Source organism: Prosopis cineraria, unplaced genomic scaffold (genome assembly GCF_029017545.1).
Source record: "Prosopis cineraria cultivar Desert tree isolate PC_DT_omini unplaced genomic scaffold, ASM2901754v1 PC7, whole genome shotgun sequence".
Taxonomy (NCBI): domain Eukaryota; kingdom Viridiplantae; phylum Streptophyta; class Magnoliopsida; order Fabales; family Fabaceae; genus Prosopis; species Prosopis cineraria.
Window position 1 is genome coordinate 24,399,592 of NW_026555338.1, and position 16,119 is coordinate 24,415,710.

At 32.0% G+C, this 16,119-nt stretch overlaps 1 protein-coding gene across 4 annotated transcripts; it reads left to right on the plus strand.

Moving 5' to 3' along the window:
• Positions 1 to 7,784: 7,784 nt before the first annotated feature.
• LOC129315809 (uncharacterized) lies at positions 7,785 to 13,152 on the plus strand. 4 transcript variants are annotated; one of them, XR_008594607.1, is made up of 9 exons: positions 7,785 to 7,985; positions 8,117 to 8,245; positions 8,659 to 8,698; positions 10,757 to 10,832; positions 10,904 to 11,104; positions 11,278 to 11,490; positions 11,574 to 11,989; positions 12,080 to 12,141; positions 12,891 to 13,152. XR_008594607.1 is itself a non-coding variant. In XM_054959876.1 (7 exons), the coding sequence occupies exons 1-7, from the start codon at positions 7,943 to 7,945 to the stop codon at positions 11,928 to 11,930; spliced, it is 1,059 nt and encodes a 352-aa protein (XP_054815851.1). In that variant the 5' UTR covers positions 7,785 to 7,942; the 3' UTR covers positions 11,931 to 12,326. The 4 variants fall into 4 exon arrangements, 1 of the variants encoding a protein (XP_054815851.1); XR_008594606.1 differs by having other exon boundaries at positions 11,574 to 12,141; XR_008594605.1 differs by lacking the exon at positions 12,891 to 13,152 and having other exon boundaries at positions 12,080 to 12,326.
• Positions 13,153 to 16,119: the final 2,967 nt, after the last annotated feature.

Here is a 16,119-nt window from a genome sequence, read left to right on the forward strand (position 1 = left end):
CCGAATTAAATTTAAACTTTTCAAATTGGTAATAAACAATTATAAAGCAAATTTATTTATTTTTTCTAATTTTTATCAATTTTTATTTTAATAAATTTAAATAAAAATAAAAAATAAAAAGAAGCTTTAAATCTAGACTTTAATATTAAGAAATTATATTTATTTTTAAATCTGAATTCTCCATATTTAATCTCGACGGTCTAAATCTCATTAATGGTGATGAGCACTAAAAATTAACTTAGCCCGGGTAATCTAATTTGGTTCTCTTAATGAGTAATTCACATGATACAATTATAGTTTAATTGAAATGATTGTCTAAAATTTTATTATATGCTATTCAAAAAACACCAAGCCTCAAATTTTTAGAAGGGGACATGAAGTGTTTTGATTGTGATGATTGTTTTGGATTTTATAAGTGAAATATATATTAATAATTTTTAAATATTAGTGAAATCTAATAGTTATAATTAATATACTTATTGATTGATTGAGTAGATTTACATCACTCCCATATCCAAATTCTCCATAATAGGTTGGACTTGCTAAACTATAATGAGTTTGGCTAGTTAAATGGAAACTCATTTGGAAGTGAATCTTTTTCGGTTCACATTGTCTAACTTAAATCTGTCATCGGCTAACCCGCACAGCTAGTTGCCCTTTCTTTTTTTAAAGCAAAGGCATAAAAATGTCTAGAAATTTTTTCTTTAAGACTAACTAATTTCTTTAAGTCAATAATGACATGTGTATTCATCTGTTGATTTTATTAAAAAAAAAAACTAACCTTCTCCAATTCATTAAATTCTATCTTTAATTAGAACTTTATATTTAATGTCAGACTATTAATAGATGAAAGAAAGTTGACATTTTTTGTAAAGTTAGTGAGTATCTATACATTACTGATTTAAGGACCAGAGTTTTGGGGGGAAAAGTTACTAACTATTTTTGTGCCTTAACATTTTTTTAATATATCTCTTCAGCAACGACTTCACTCGAGAAAATCATTTCTATAATTTTTTTATGACAATCATTTCTATATATTAACATATCATTTACTTGTGTGCGTGTTTTTATCCCTTCTGGAATATCTCTAACTATATAAACAAAATATTTTTATATCATGCCATAAATAATTACCGGTCACAATTTTTTCTATTTGTTTCTGTTTTATTCTGTTACTCTCCATCAAGCCCATTTTCAAAAACTAAAGGGGTCCTTAGCTTTCAGCCTTCACTTAAAAAGAAATGCATAGTATAATCTTCTACACAAACAGAGCCACAATAAAATTTGTGAGGGGCAATTTGTTTGGAATAAATATATTAATGCACAACTTTTATTATTAATATTTATCATTGATAATTGTTGGAAATAACCTTACAACATAAGAATCTTCTGGATGAGCGTATCACATGATTCACGTCCTATGTTGCTTAAAATTAATTTTGTAACATAAGAATTAAAGAATGAGAGGATGATCGTATTCTTGCATCTGCAAAATACATATGCTGGGATTGGAGAATAAAGAATGTTCCCAAATGAGTTTTTATCAAAGGAGTAAACAAAAATCTTCTTCTAACAAGTTGGCCAGGATAAATTATGGAGTTATATCAATAAGTAAATAAATTAGGGAGAATCACATTTAACGACCATTCAAGTAAAGTATCCACAAATAAGAACTAACAATAAGTCTTCTTTGAGAAAAAAATTCACATTTACATTTTAACAATTCATTTCGTATTGTTAACCTCTAGAATTTCATGTTATTTTATCACATTTTTCTTATATTCTAATCCATTTTGGCTCAATTGTATATGTTTTTATTGCCTAAATTAGAAAAAATCTGCACTTTATTTTAGATTTATATTCTTGACTTTGATTTGATATTTTTGGCCTAATTTCGTGTTATTTTGGTTGAAGTTTTGATTAGAAACATTTCTGAAGCTTTGTGAATGTTTTGGAAAGCTTTTGAATGAAGAAATCAAGCACAAAATGAATAATTTTTATTAGTTGCAAAAAAAAATGCAAAACTGCCAAAGTTGTCCCAAAGTCGTGACTTTCGTTCACGACTTTTGTCGCTTTCAAAAAAACGCTGCGTTTCATTTATCAAAAATTGGTTGGCTAGGATATATATATATATATATATATATGCTGAGAGCTCAACTCAAAAAGCATTATTTAAACTTTTAGACACATTTAGAACTTGCTTATGCTAGGGTTTGGGCATTGGAAGAGTTGGAATCAAGAGATTAAAGCTTTGAAGACATTTGGAGTTCTATTTTTTTTATTTTTTTATTCCTCTTTCTTTTCCTATCTTGTATTCTGAAATGGGTCCACTTATTTTGTAGGGAAAATCATTCTAAGGTCACGTGGAAGCAATCAAAATACACTAAAGTCCCATGAATTCATCAAATAGCTACCAGATCTCAAGAGACTTAAGGGTGAATAAGTTTGAAAATGAAATTACTAATTTGTCTTCTACCATTAAAAAGGAAATCTTACTTGAATGCAGATCTCACAAAACCCATGATTAGCGAGACTGAAGATTGATGCATATCCATGATTGTTGATCACGATAGGGTAATTTTTACTTCCCCATATCTATGATTACTGTCGTTATCTTCATCTAAGCGAGGTGGGAGTGTTCATCCACGACTGCAGTATTTCATCACGCGACAAAAAACAACACCGTGATTATTGAGCGAGTAAACGATTTCTCATGCGTTAATGATTTCATTATTGTTTAAGGGTAGGATAATGCTTTCTGGGTATGCCTACGATCATTTAATTTGCATAGCTAATGGGTATGGATTCATCTGGTGTGACATTGATACGTTGAAAAATATCTGATACGAACAACTTTACATGTTGTCAATAGTATATTCTTGTATTGTCAATATGCTATCGATAGTTGTCGATGCACTGTATTGTGCAGGATGACTTGTAAGAATCCTTATACCACCGAAAAAACATGTATTATGTTATGTTTTTTTCATATAGGGGACATTTTATATATTATTCTTAAGCATATGATGCAAGCTTCTTTTGTTAAAAAATCTCTATTATGAAATAACATTGCTTCTTGTCAATAATGGATAAATGCGTTGATATTATGCTGTTTATAGTTGTCAATACACTGTGTGTGATGTTGGTTGACTTGTAAGATGGCAAGTTCTTCTGGAGAACATATATTATATTTTTTTTCATATAAGGAATATTTTTAAAATTATGACCAAGGAAGTATGCAATATGTTGGGGGGAGTGTTAGAACAAGAACAATAAAGGAATGGACAACGTATGAAGAGTTGACAAGAATGATATCATCAAATGAGTAGCACATACATGCTCTTGTTTAGCATGGCAAATGAGTGGAATACCTTGTGTGCATGCATGTGCAGCAATCAAGCTAGTTTATGGTAATGTGTATAATTTTGTAGATGAATGTTACAAGTTTACCACTCAACAAAAGATATATGCCAACAACATAAGGTCGGTAGTCATATATGACTATCCATGTCCATAAGCATTGACGGTGACAAATTTATTAACCCAAACCTGATTGAAGCTACCAATGACTATAAGACCTTTGGGTAGGCCAAAGCGTAAAAGAAGGGAATCTTAAATCCAAAACAAAAGGATTTATCATTGTGCAAGATGCCATGAGACTGGTCATCCCTCCAAGACTTGCAAAAATCTTAATCCATGCTAGAAAATATCAGAGACAAGTGTACTTTTTTGTTTATGTATTTGAAATTTATTTTTTTGTTTATTGCACCTAATGTATCTGCACTTGTCAACAAAGAATGCATAGCTTGGCAATGAAGTGATAAGTTATAATTAATGGCCAATGGCAAGTAGTCAATCGGTTCTTGTAATTGGTTAATTTTTAAAGGGAATTATTACACTTAATGTATCAGCACTTGTCAATGAAAAATGCAAAGCTTGTCAATATAATAATAACTTGTAATCAATGGCCAACGGCAAGTAGTCAACGGGTTCTTGTAACTGGTTGATTTTTAAAGGAAATAACAGCACTTAATGTATTAACACTTGCCAATAGCGAATGCATAATTTGTCAATATAGTGATAACTTGCAATCAATAGCCAATAGCAAGTGGTCAACAGGTTCTTACAACTAGTTGATTTTTAAAGAAAATAATAGTACTTAATGTATCAACACTTGTCAATGGTGAATGCATAGTTTGTTAATATAGTGATAACCACTTCTCAATTGCCAACAGCAAATAATCAACTTGTAACTTGTTGATTTTTAAAGGGAATAACAGCAATTAAAGTATCAGCACTTGTCAATAGTGAATGCATAGCTTGTCAATATAGTGATAACCACTTGTCAATTGTCAACGGCAAGTAATCAACAAGTTCTTGTAGTTTGTTGATTTTTAAAGGGAATAACAGCACCTAATGTGTCAGCACTAGTCAATAGCGAATGCATAGTTTATCAATAAAGTGAAAACCACTTGTCAATCACAATTGGCCACTTGTCAACATTTAATTAATAAAACAAACTATTTGCCCCATTTATAAATTTGTAATCACCATTCATAATAACATTGTTTAAGTTAACTATACGAAATAGGCTAACTATATAAAAAGACATGATTATCAATAAAGTTATATCCTAAAGTTTTATCAATAATCTTCTATTTTCTCTTCTTCCTTTCCTAGGATCTTTCCAATAAGGGCATGGCTTTATGCTCCTTCACGTTGTTACAATGACTCAATAGCCACTATAAGAATTCTATCTTCTTCTTATAAAGGTCATCCTGTACCACAAGTCATTCTTATGAGGTATAACAGAGATTTTGTAACAAAAGAAGCTTGCATCACATGCTTGAGAATAATATATAAAATATCCCCTATATGAAAAAAAAAAACATAACATAATACATGTTTTTCAGTGGTATAAGCATTCTTACAAGTCATCCTGCACAATACAGTGCATCGACAACTATCGATAGCATATTGACAACACAAGAATACACTATTGACAACATGTAGAATTGTTCGTATTAGATATTTTTTAGCGTATTAATGTCGCACCAGATGAATCCATACCCATTAGCTATGCAAATTAAATGATCGTAGGCATACCCAGAAAGCATTATGCTACCCTTAAACAATAATGAAATCATTAACGAATGAGAAATCGTTTACTTGCTCAACAATCACTGTATTGTTTTCTATCGTGCAATGAAATATTGCAATCATGGATGAACACTCCCACCTCGCTTAGATGAAGACAACGACAGTAATCATAGATATGGGGAAGTGAAAATTACCCTACCGTGATCAACAATCATGGATATGCATCAATCTTTAATTTCACTGACCATGTGTTTTGTGATATCTGCATTCAAGCAAGATTTCCTTTTTAATGGTAGAGGAAAAATTAGTAATTTCATTTTCAGACTTATTCACCCTTAAGTTCCTTGGGATCTGGTAGCTATTTAATGAATTCATGGGACTTTAGTGTATTTTGATTGCTTCCACGGGACCTTAGAATGATTTTCCCTATTTTGTATATTTGTAGCTTGTGAATGATTATGAGTAGCTAAATCCTTTGTTCTACAATTATTTGAAACCCTTGTATGGATTAACACTATGTTCCTCCTCTCTTTTTATGATTAATGATATATATGTATTTATTTTACTCTTTCCTTAATGCTTCTAAGTGATTAGCCACCATTTAGATGTTGAGTTAACTTAATTAATGCTTGAGAGGGCTAAGTTAAGTGTATAACTTGGGTAAAATTGTGTAAGAACTTGATTTTTGCATGTTGAATGGATGGTTTTGCTCGTAAGATAGAGATATACTTGCTAGCGTTACATAACTACATTAGGGCTGGTGTTTAAAATTGAATTTAATTAATTGTAACAAGAGATTGAGCAATTAATTTAACTAAACACTTGTTCATGACTTGAGAGAGCTTGTCCAAATATTTTTAGAACCTTATATTAACACTTATTTTCATTAAAAGCATTTATGAAAGGAGATGATTTTAGTGTTATGAAATGCAAGGGGGATAAATAATCTTAGGTCCTAATTTGTGTTTGAAGTGTGTGAATCAATTACTTTTCTTTATTTACTAGTGTTAATTTAATTTGCAAGATCAAATTTTTCCTAATTGTGTTTAGCTCAATTTGATCGAATTTGCTTAGTCTTTTACTTGATTATTGTTTTTAAATAAATTTTTAAAAAAAACGATACTTTACTCATCTTATATTATTTGCTACGACTCGTGCGCTTGCCATTAGCAACGCGTATTGATAATTGTTTGTGAATATTTTCATTGAGTGGTTCTTAAATGTGATTCTCCTAATAAATTAACACTCCATGACAAAATGGACTAGTAAATTAATTTCTAGGATATTCATATATGTCTTGTGAAAGCAAGACATCTTTTCATTTTTATTGCCCTTTTTGGGTTTTCTAGCATATTTCTTTTTGTTAATTTTTTTTTAATCAATAGACATGTGTTATGTGTTCTAACTTCATTGGGTGATTGTTACAGAAGTTATTTTATGCCCCGTTGATATCATGCAATAATTTTTCATGAAGGTATAAATGAAAGAGGAAGAGGGAGTGATGTGAAAATTGAATTTCAAAATATGTTTGATATGTCCATATAAAAGTATGGGTTATATCTTGCAAAGGAATTGAGGGAGGAAGTAAGTTTTATGAGTATGAAGGTGAAATTGAGTTTTATCAATTCTACTAAAATCAGATTTTTTAAAAAAGTGAAATTTATTATACCAAATAGTTTATTTTTTTCAATCTAATTTCTATTTCTCTAATCCCAATTTCATGCTACCAAGTACAGCATTATGCTTGCTTGTTTTTCCAGGCACATCCTTCTTCCTATCACCATTGGAATGAAACATGTCTCCTTTAGATTGGATTAGCAACTCTCTTTTCTTCTCATAAAACGAGTTTTTGACACAAGCCTTTTCTCTCACTCCCCAATCCCTATTCTTGAGTTTTTCAATGCAATTTATAGATGCTGCAAAAGATATTACTAGATTTCAATGGCTTGTTTATGTTGAAATAACACTTTAAATTCAGGCCAAAAAAAGAAAGAAATAACCCTTTAAATGCAAAAGGAAAAGTGGTCACTTTTTATTTTAATGATATATTCAAAATGAAATAACACAATAATAAGGGTTAAAGGATTGTTACATTTTGTGATTAAAAAAAAAGGATTCTTATATTTTTTTAATTCATATAGAATATTTCTCTACTTTTTTGTTACACATGTCATTCTATCAAAATCTTTTTTAAAATCCGGTTCAAATACAAAATATGAAAGTAGTTAATAATATTTACAATATTTTTAAATAAAAAATTTAAAAAGAAAAAGTTATAATTATTTATTCTGTTTTAGTTATTATTAAAGAAAAATAATCATTACTTCATTTAAAATAATTAGTAATATTTATAATACTTAAATTGAAATAATTAAAAATGTGTAGAGTAGAAATTATTATTTGCTATCTCGATGTAATTATTATTAAAAAAATAATTATTACTTAAATCTTTAACTTCATAAAAAAATATTATTGCCAACAAGGTCTCAAAAAACTTCAAAAGAATTATTATATGGGAACTTATTATCATTTGGTGATTTTTCTGTCATTTTTTCACAATGTTATTAAGATTAATAATTTAAATATGAATATAAAGATTATCATAAAATAAAAGAAATAAAAATGATATTAAGTAAAAATTATTTGTGTTCTTTTTATTACATTATTCCATTCATTATTTCCTTCTGTTCAGGTTCGATCCATGCCTGTTCTAATTGTCTTCATCTGGTGGTGACCAAACCCTAGGCACAAAAATCGTGATCCTTCTTCACTCATCCAAAACCCTACTCGGAGCCCTATCTGATTGTTGTTCCGTCAACTTCGCGAGAAATCCCGGTTAGCCATGGATGCTCAGCGAGCTTTGCTTGACGAACTCATGGGCGCCGGTATGCTGAATCTCTTCCTTATTCTGAACCATTATTTACTCCCGATCTTGAGCTGGCCTTTTATTCATCATTTTTAATTATAACTTGATGGGTTTTTTTTTTTCTTTACGCGTTCTTGTTGTCGAATTCAGCTCGTAACTTGACGGAGGAACAGAAAAAGGGGTACAAGGAAGTTTCTTGGGACGATAAGGAAGTCTGTGGATTCTACATGGTTCGATTTTGCCCTCACGATCTTTTCGTCAATACCCGAAGTGATCTGGGTGCGTTTCAGTTTGATTTGTTTTCCTTTCAGTGTCTAAATTCTCTTCTGGCTGATTGCTTGGGAGACCCGGTTCGATTGGTCAATTTATACCGAATGTGAAAGGTCTAGTGTGTTGTACCTTACTACTGTTGTCCTCCGCTCAGTTACAAACAAAATAAATTGACTTGGAAACAAATAATGAGTCCAACATTGATTATTCTTTTTCTAATTTTACTTTTGGGAGCTAGGCTTTTCCTTACTTTAGGTTGATTGTTTTATTTAAAATTCAAAGTTAAAAACATTGTTTAGAGGGAGGTTCCTCATCTATCTGTTGAATTTCTGAGCAGCTGCAAGGATTTTTCTTTATGATGATTGCCATAATTTGGGTTTTCCAAGTTCTGATAACCTCTCTTTTTGGTTAATTTTCTTCAGGTCCTTGTCCTAGAATACATGACCCAAAATTGAAAGAAAGGTGTGCAATCATTTTCATTATATTCATATGTAATATAGTGTTTTGTGGATGAATAGTATCGAATTTTTAAATTGTTAAGCTGCTTGAGTCTTACTGCAGTTACTCATGTACATTTTTTTCCCTTGTTTAAATTTGATCCTATTTACTTGCAATTTTCTTTTTTGGGTCTTGGATTGAGCTTCTCTATGTGGTTATATCATGGAACTTCACGCATCCTGTTTGCTTGTTATTATCTTTTTAATATGTTTTGAGCTTAATGTCTCCCTCTTCCCAATATTGTTTGGTGATAGTATAACTTACACTTGGAAAGTAAGGGTTGGAAGAGATCAAGAATAAGGAGGATAAAACATATTTCCTTTTGCATTAGACCCCAGCACAAACAGAAATGGCAGTATTGAATATTTGTCTCGTGTCTTAGGGCATTTGCAATATATCACCCTTAGAAAAACCAACAGCACAGCACATCCAATCCATTGAAATAGTACAGCCTGATCATAACCGAAGAGGCTACTTTTGGACCTTGGGAATTCTGGCATTCCTTCCAACCCTCTCCATAGCAATGAAAAAGTGGAACATCCCTTATTTCCCTTTCCTCTCAAGTCAGAACAATCCCATGCAAAGGTCATCAGTCTTTGCAATCCACATTTCTTCAAATAGACTAAACAACCTTGTTAATATATTTCATGAAGGGTTTTCCTTTTTGAAATCATAAGATCAGATGTTAGGTGACAATACCGGCTTGGTGTTAGTAAATGGGATGGTATAGAATTGATCTTGAAGTACGATGTATCTAACAAAGGCCTACAATTTTTTTTGGTCTAAAATCAACTAGCTTATTTGATGGGCTTTTTACCTGGACTCCATTCATTTATTTATCTTTTGCAATGTGAGGAATTGGGAACTTTGATATCTTTGGGGCTGCATATCTAGTTTGTGATTTGGAATTGTCAATTGAAGTATTTGATTGGGAATATGCTTAGTTACTTGTCAGTTTTTCAAAAGTTGTGACGGTTTACTGCTTGTTTCCCAACGCATTTACAGGTTGTGGATATCATCCTTGACAATGAAAGTGGAAATTATTGAACTTAAAGCATGTGTTTTGTACTAAACTCATCTTTTAATGACTTTTTAAGAAAAACCATGGGATATACAATAGAATTTGTGATTTGTATTGAAGCAATCTTTATAGCATGGCATCATACACTCCGCCTCAGGGCTGACCAGAGTTCATCATTAATATTGTAGATAGTACGTGCTTTGTGCTTTTAATGTGTAGTATATCTTACATCATTTCTGATAGCTAGGTTGTGTGTGGCATGTGTGGCATGCTCTGAATGTAGTCTGTCTTCTGTTTTATTCTTTGTATGTTCTTGGTGCAATTTAGGTTGCTCAAGACATTATTTTAAATGGATGTGAAATCTTAGAAGGAATGAGTTTTTCCCATGCACAAAAAAATGCTACTAAATTTTTTGATAAAAGTAATCACATTGTACATGCCAGTTATTGATGTTATTTTGATCTACAATTGCTGTCATTTCTTGAGTTATTGTTATTGCTTAAAGTATAATTGGGAACATAGCTAATCTTGATACTGTGACTGCATCATTGTATTATGAAAATGGTCAATTAAATTATATTATGATCGATGGATAAGTTGTTTTTGTTGTCACTTGAATTGGCTGGTAACATTTTAAATTATTTTAGGCTGTATTTGTGGATGTACATAGACTTTTTTGGCATAGAGGTTCTTACTCTTATTCATGTGCTGTAATGAACAACATACTGAATTAGCACTGACTTAACCTGTTGTCAAATTATGCATTGCAAAGTTGTGAAGTGTTCCCATTATTAATATAAATGTACCATACTAGAGCATTGGTGGTTTCATTATAGAAAATATTTGGATTTTGCCGCCCTGAGATTTTATTCTCATCTTTTTTGCCCGTGTTCGCTGAAATATTCATCAACAAAGGAATGCACATTCATTGGCATGTTCCTTTTAGATTTAGTGATTATATTATTTATTTTAAATTTTTATTTATATTGTGTTGTCCTCAGCTTTGAGAAATCCCCAAGACATGATGCATTTGTGCCCAAGTTTGAAGCTGAACTTGCTCAGTTCTGTGAAAAATTGGTAGGTCAAATGCATTACCTCAACAGTTCCTACATCAGAAGAATCTTGCTCAGTTCTGGTATTAATTTCAGGTAATGGACTTGGATAGAAGAGTAAGACGCGGGCGAGAACGTCTTGCTCAGGAGGTGGAACCTGCACCACCGCCTCCACTGACAATTGAAAAGTCTGAGCAGCTATCTGTCCTGGAGGAGAAAATAAAGAACCTTCTGGAACAAGTTGAGTCTCTTGGAGAATCTGGGAAGGTTGATGAAGCAGAAGCTCTGATGAGAAAGGTGCTGAAGTTTATGCAAATTCTATATTTTATTTCTTAGCAATCCGTATATTGATTCTCCCCGACCCATCACACCGAAGTTTTTGAAGCCTTGTTTGCTGATATGAACAAATTTCGGTCAGAGATTGGCATGATTTTTTTTTTTTTAAAAAATTGTTTGGGTTTTTTCTGCAGGTGGAAACACTTAATGCTGAGAAGACAGCCTTAACTCAACAACCTCAAAATGACAAGGTGATGATGCTTGCCCAGGAGAAGAAGATGGCACTTTGTGAGATATGTGGTTCTTTTCTTGTGGCAAATGATGCTGCAGAGAGGACCCAGTCTCATATCACAGGGAAGCAACATGTTGGTTATGGAATGGTTCGTGACTTTATAAATGAGTATAAGGTGAGCTTTTGTGTCAGATTGATTCAAACAGTAAAACTGATGTAAACCCTTAATGTTGATTCAAGATTGAGAACATTTTTCAGGATGCTAAGGAGAAGGCAAGGGAGGAAGAAAGATTAGCTCGGGAGAAGGAATTAGAAGATCGGAAGAAGCAGAAGGAGAAGGAGTATGAGAGGAGGCGGCATGCAGATTCAAGAGATACGGATAGGCATCGTGATAAAGATAGGGACAGGGAGCAGGGTCGAGATAGGGAGCGAGATAGATATAGAGGAAGAGATTCAGATCGTGAAAGGTCACGTGAATGGAATGGTAGAGTTCATCGAGATGGAGGAAGAGAGGCAGATTCTAGGTTGAGGAATGGAAGAGATGGAAGCAGAGACAGGTACCGTGATCGGAGCAGGTCACGCTCTCCTGCTAGGCATAGCTACAAACGCTCTTGAAGTCCAGTTCAAATTAATGGAATTTCTTGATAGATATCTGAATTTGAATTTGAAATGAGGTAGATCTTAATATCCCAAGACTTCTATAAATATGTGGTTTTGGAGTCTAGTTATCTCATAATCAGGGGTGAATTTTTTTCCCATCTCAGAGCTATGTTGAGACAATACAATCTCCCTTTCATCGAAATTATATATGGAGAAAAGGGTTGAGGTAGGTAAATCACTGTTGTACTCTTACAATCTGTTTTGCGCTTTAATTTAAATTTTTATCATATCTCTGAAACATTGCGTAATCTCTGTTGCTCTCGCATTTTCTGGAGATGCTTCAATTTAATATCATATCTGGCAAATTTAAGATGTCAGCTGAATTACATGCATGATTGCCATTGCTGCTGAGAGGGATGGTTTTCTCTTTTTCTGAGGTAACAAGTGAACTTTTTACCATAGAGGATAGAAATTTTTGTTTTCTTTTCCCTTTTTCTTCCGTGCCCTTGTTTTTACTTTTTAAGGTGATATAGATTACATAGAAGTTCATAAATGCTGCCTATTCTGGCTGCATTTGAAATTGATATACATTCCATAGGTACCCGTTAGCTGTTACAGGTAAATTTTCTGCATCTATTGTCAGTTGACTTCCTAAGTCAGAAAACCATGCAAGTAATATATGAATAAGCCATTGTTTTGATCTGTTTGTTCAAAATCTGAACGATAACTATAATGTCTCATCTAAATTGATGAATTGATCTACTGAATGCCTTGAGTTAAGGATGAAAAGGGGCGCAATTATAGGTATCTGACTGTTTTTGCTGGGTGACTCTAGCAGAAAAGTTGTCATATGCATGAAAATTTCAGTGTACTGAGATGCAGAGTTTTGTGAACAAACATCAAACGTGTAAATGTTTGGGTGCCTGGAGGTAACTGGTTTTATATCTGGATGATAGTGTCTAATTTCGTTGACAGAAACGCTATTGATGATTAGATTGTTTCTGCTAGGTGACATGCGCAGGAAAATTAACTTAGAACATTCTGCTTTTTGGAAGAAACAAGGTAAAAGGAAAATTAATCTCGTTCTTTAATTTTGGGATAAAATAATGTGTACTCTTTTGAAACTGGCAGAGTCCTAGATACTTTATAAACATGCTTATTTTGCTCTTTTCTTGGATTGTAAATATTGATTAAACTTAATAGAGCAGTTTTGGAAGCAGTGACTGTCTTTGTTTGACTGGAGTTTCTTTACTTTTACTTTTTTATTTTTTTTATTTTTATGTTAATTTTTAAAGAGAGATATGATAATTTTTTTACCCTGGAATAGCAATTCCGTTTTTACAGGGGTTAACTTCCATTAGTTGCAATAAATGATACACAAATTGCAATAGCAATAGAAAGGAGCAGATAATTATATGCTGATAGAAGTTCAGAGAATTACTATCCACGAATTGTTTGCTAATGTCTTTTTATGACACGCGGTGCCTGATAATGTTACAAGGATGAGCTCATACTGGAAATTTTTTTATAAGCTTAATGAAATAAACAGCAGCCAAGAGCAAAGTGGAAGAATTTAGGTTGCTTATCATGTTTATATACTTTTTTTGTTTTAAGCACAGGGTCCTTGGATTGTGCAAATTAAAGCTTGCAGAAATTATTTCAGACATTAAAATGAATTGAAATGATTCATCTTTCTGAATCATCAAAAATGCAAATACGAATATAAAGGTTCAATTTATTATATGAGGTTAAGGATAAGGATTCAGATTAGGAACACTAGTGGCCAATATGTGGCAAAATGAACGACTCCATCGGGGGACACTGGAAAGCAACATTGTACAAGTTATCTTCGCCAAGCACTTCTTATTTTTGGGCAGAGCCCACAAGGATCCTTTCTCCTCCACGCGCCTTAATTTAACGTGTACAGATGTCTCCAACTATTTGGAGGATTTAGTGAAAATTTATTCTGGGGATTTAACTATTTGTTGGATTTGGTAAAGTGTGTTCTAAATATAATTTGAATGTGTTTTTGAGGGTTACTTAAATAGGGCTTCGCTTGTGAACAATCTTTTTTAGAAACACCCAAAATAAGGATGCAAAGATATCAATTACAGTAATTAGAGAAATAGTTAGTCTTTTTTTTTTTTTTCTTGGCACCTCTAACCCGTCAAACAAGAAAAGTGTTGCCAAGAACCATTTGGTTGAATGACATGAGCTTTTACGTAAGATATGGATTCTATCCGATCCAAAAATGGGTAAGGGTTAGGTTAAATCAGTGTTTTGAAACTCGGATTGGACATCAAATAAAAAAAGCAACGGGTCATGGTTTTCATAGTCTAATCGGTTAGACCGGTGGTCGAACTGATGACAAAAATTAAATAAAAAATAATATTTATATGCAATTATATAAATAAAACATTAATTTGTCAATGGTGCTGGGATCTCAACTCCAAAAGCTAGATGTTTAGATCGTTGGAGCTAGAGGTAGAGGCATGTTAGTAAAAGCTTGTGATCTCGAAGGAAAATGATGGAGTTGGAGGCATGCCATCACGTCATAACTCACAAGCTTTCGATCTCGATACCAAAGGTTGGATCTCTAGAGCTGGAAGTAGAGGTTGGAGGAGAAGTTAGAAATTGAGCTTGGCCATGAAGGAGAGATTAAAGAATAGAAGAAAAGAGAGAATTAGTAATTAGAGAAGAGAAATTGTGAATCTAAGCAACTTAACTTGAATTTCTTTTTTTTTTAAATTTTTTTTGGCTTTGAATCGGGTTAACCTAACTCCAGTTTCTGGGTCAAAGCTAATTCTCTCAAAACTGACTGGTTCAATCCAGGTCAACCCAAGTCAAATGCCAGATTGATTTAACTGGTTGAACCAAACCATTTTGTTCAACGGGTGACAATCAAACCATCCGACCCGATCTGGTTTCAACAACACTAGGTTAGATAGATGTGCGTGTTGGGTTGGTTGTAGGTTAGGGTGTTATGTTCTGTGTGTTGGGCAAGTGAATAATGTATGTGTAGAATCCTTTTTTCTATGGAGAAGGGTTGGATAGATTAGGCAAAAAAGTGTTGGTAAGGTTGATCAGAATGTTTCGTTTAATTATTCTAAACAAGCATTATCTTCTTCTTTTTTTTTTTTAACAAAAAAGGGTTAATTAGACAAATTGGTGAAGTTTCATTTTTAGACCTGTACCCAATAAGATTAGAATATCATAATTTTTTTTTACACTTAACAAATAAATAAGTGACATGTTACTACAAATAAATAAAAGAAGAATTACATTCACGAATCACTCAAGCAAATTATTCACAGATAAAAGAATAATGAGTCCCATTCTAGAAAAAAAGTTACATTTTCATTTTAATAACAATATTTCATGTTGATCCTTATTTATAAATAATTGTTTTTGAGTGGTCTTCGGATGTGATTTTTTCATAAATATAAATAAAGAGAGAATCATATTCAAAGACATTCAAGCAAATTATTTATAGATAAAGATTAATAACAAGTCTCATTACAAAAAAAAAGTCACATTCTCATAAAGTTTGACTGCTTTCAAAATTTATTCAACTACATTTGATGTGGGGGTAATTTTAGTAAAGGATCTAGGTAGGGATTTAATTTCAAATTATGACCCATAGAATTTAAAAATACAATGCAAGACCAAAGAATTGAAAATATATTTTGATAGAAAATGATTAAAATGCCCTTATATTTTTTTTTTAACTTAACAAGTTAAGGCGTTAATAAGTACATTTCATATTTTAATAAGTCAATAAGATTTGATATATAAAAGATATAGTTAATAAGTTTTCCTGGTGAATTCATAATTATTCATTACTGAAATGACAGGTTACGTTATGATGTTAACAAATTCACTTTATATTATAAAAAATCATCAATTGCTTATGTAGAAGGTATTGTCAATAAGTTGTGCTAAGAAATTAAAAATATGCATTAGTGAAATGACAAGTTAAATTATAGATTTAACAAGTCCAGCTCATCAACAAGATTAAAAACATAAAAAGTATTATCAACAAGTTTTGTTAGTGAATTAATAAGCATATATTTGTGCAATGAAAAGTTAGAATTTTAATAAATCCATCTTTTAAAATAGGAAAGTTAATCTATTGGTCTTTGTAGTTTTACATGATTTTAAATTAGGTATTTGTACTTTAGTTTGTTTTAAGGGTAAATGAATA

What these genes read in the sequence shown, in the direction of transcription:
- LOC129315809 (XM_054959876.1), top strand. Translation starts at nt 7,943, where the DNA reads ATGGATGCTCAGCGAGCTTTGCTTGACGAACTCATGGGCGCCG. An exon ending in TGACGAACTCATGGGCGCCG is followed by an intron (nt 7,986 to 8,116) that starts GTATGCTGAATC and finishes TGTCGAATTCAG; the next exon opens with CTCGTAACTTGACGGAGGAA. An exon ending in CAGAAGCTCTGATGAGAAAG is followed by an intron (nt 11,105 to 11,277) that starts GTGCTGAAGTTT and finishes TTTTTTCTGCAG; the next exon opens with GTGGAAACACTTAATGCTGA.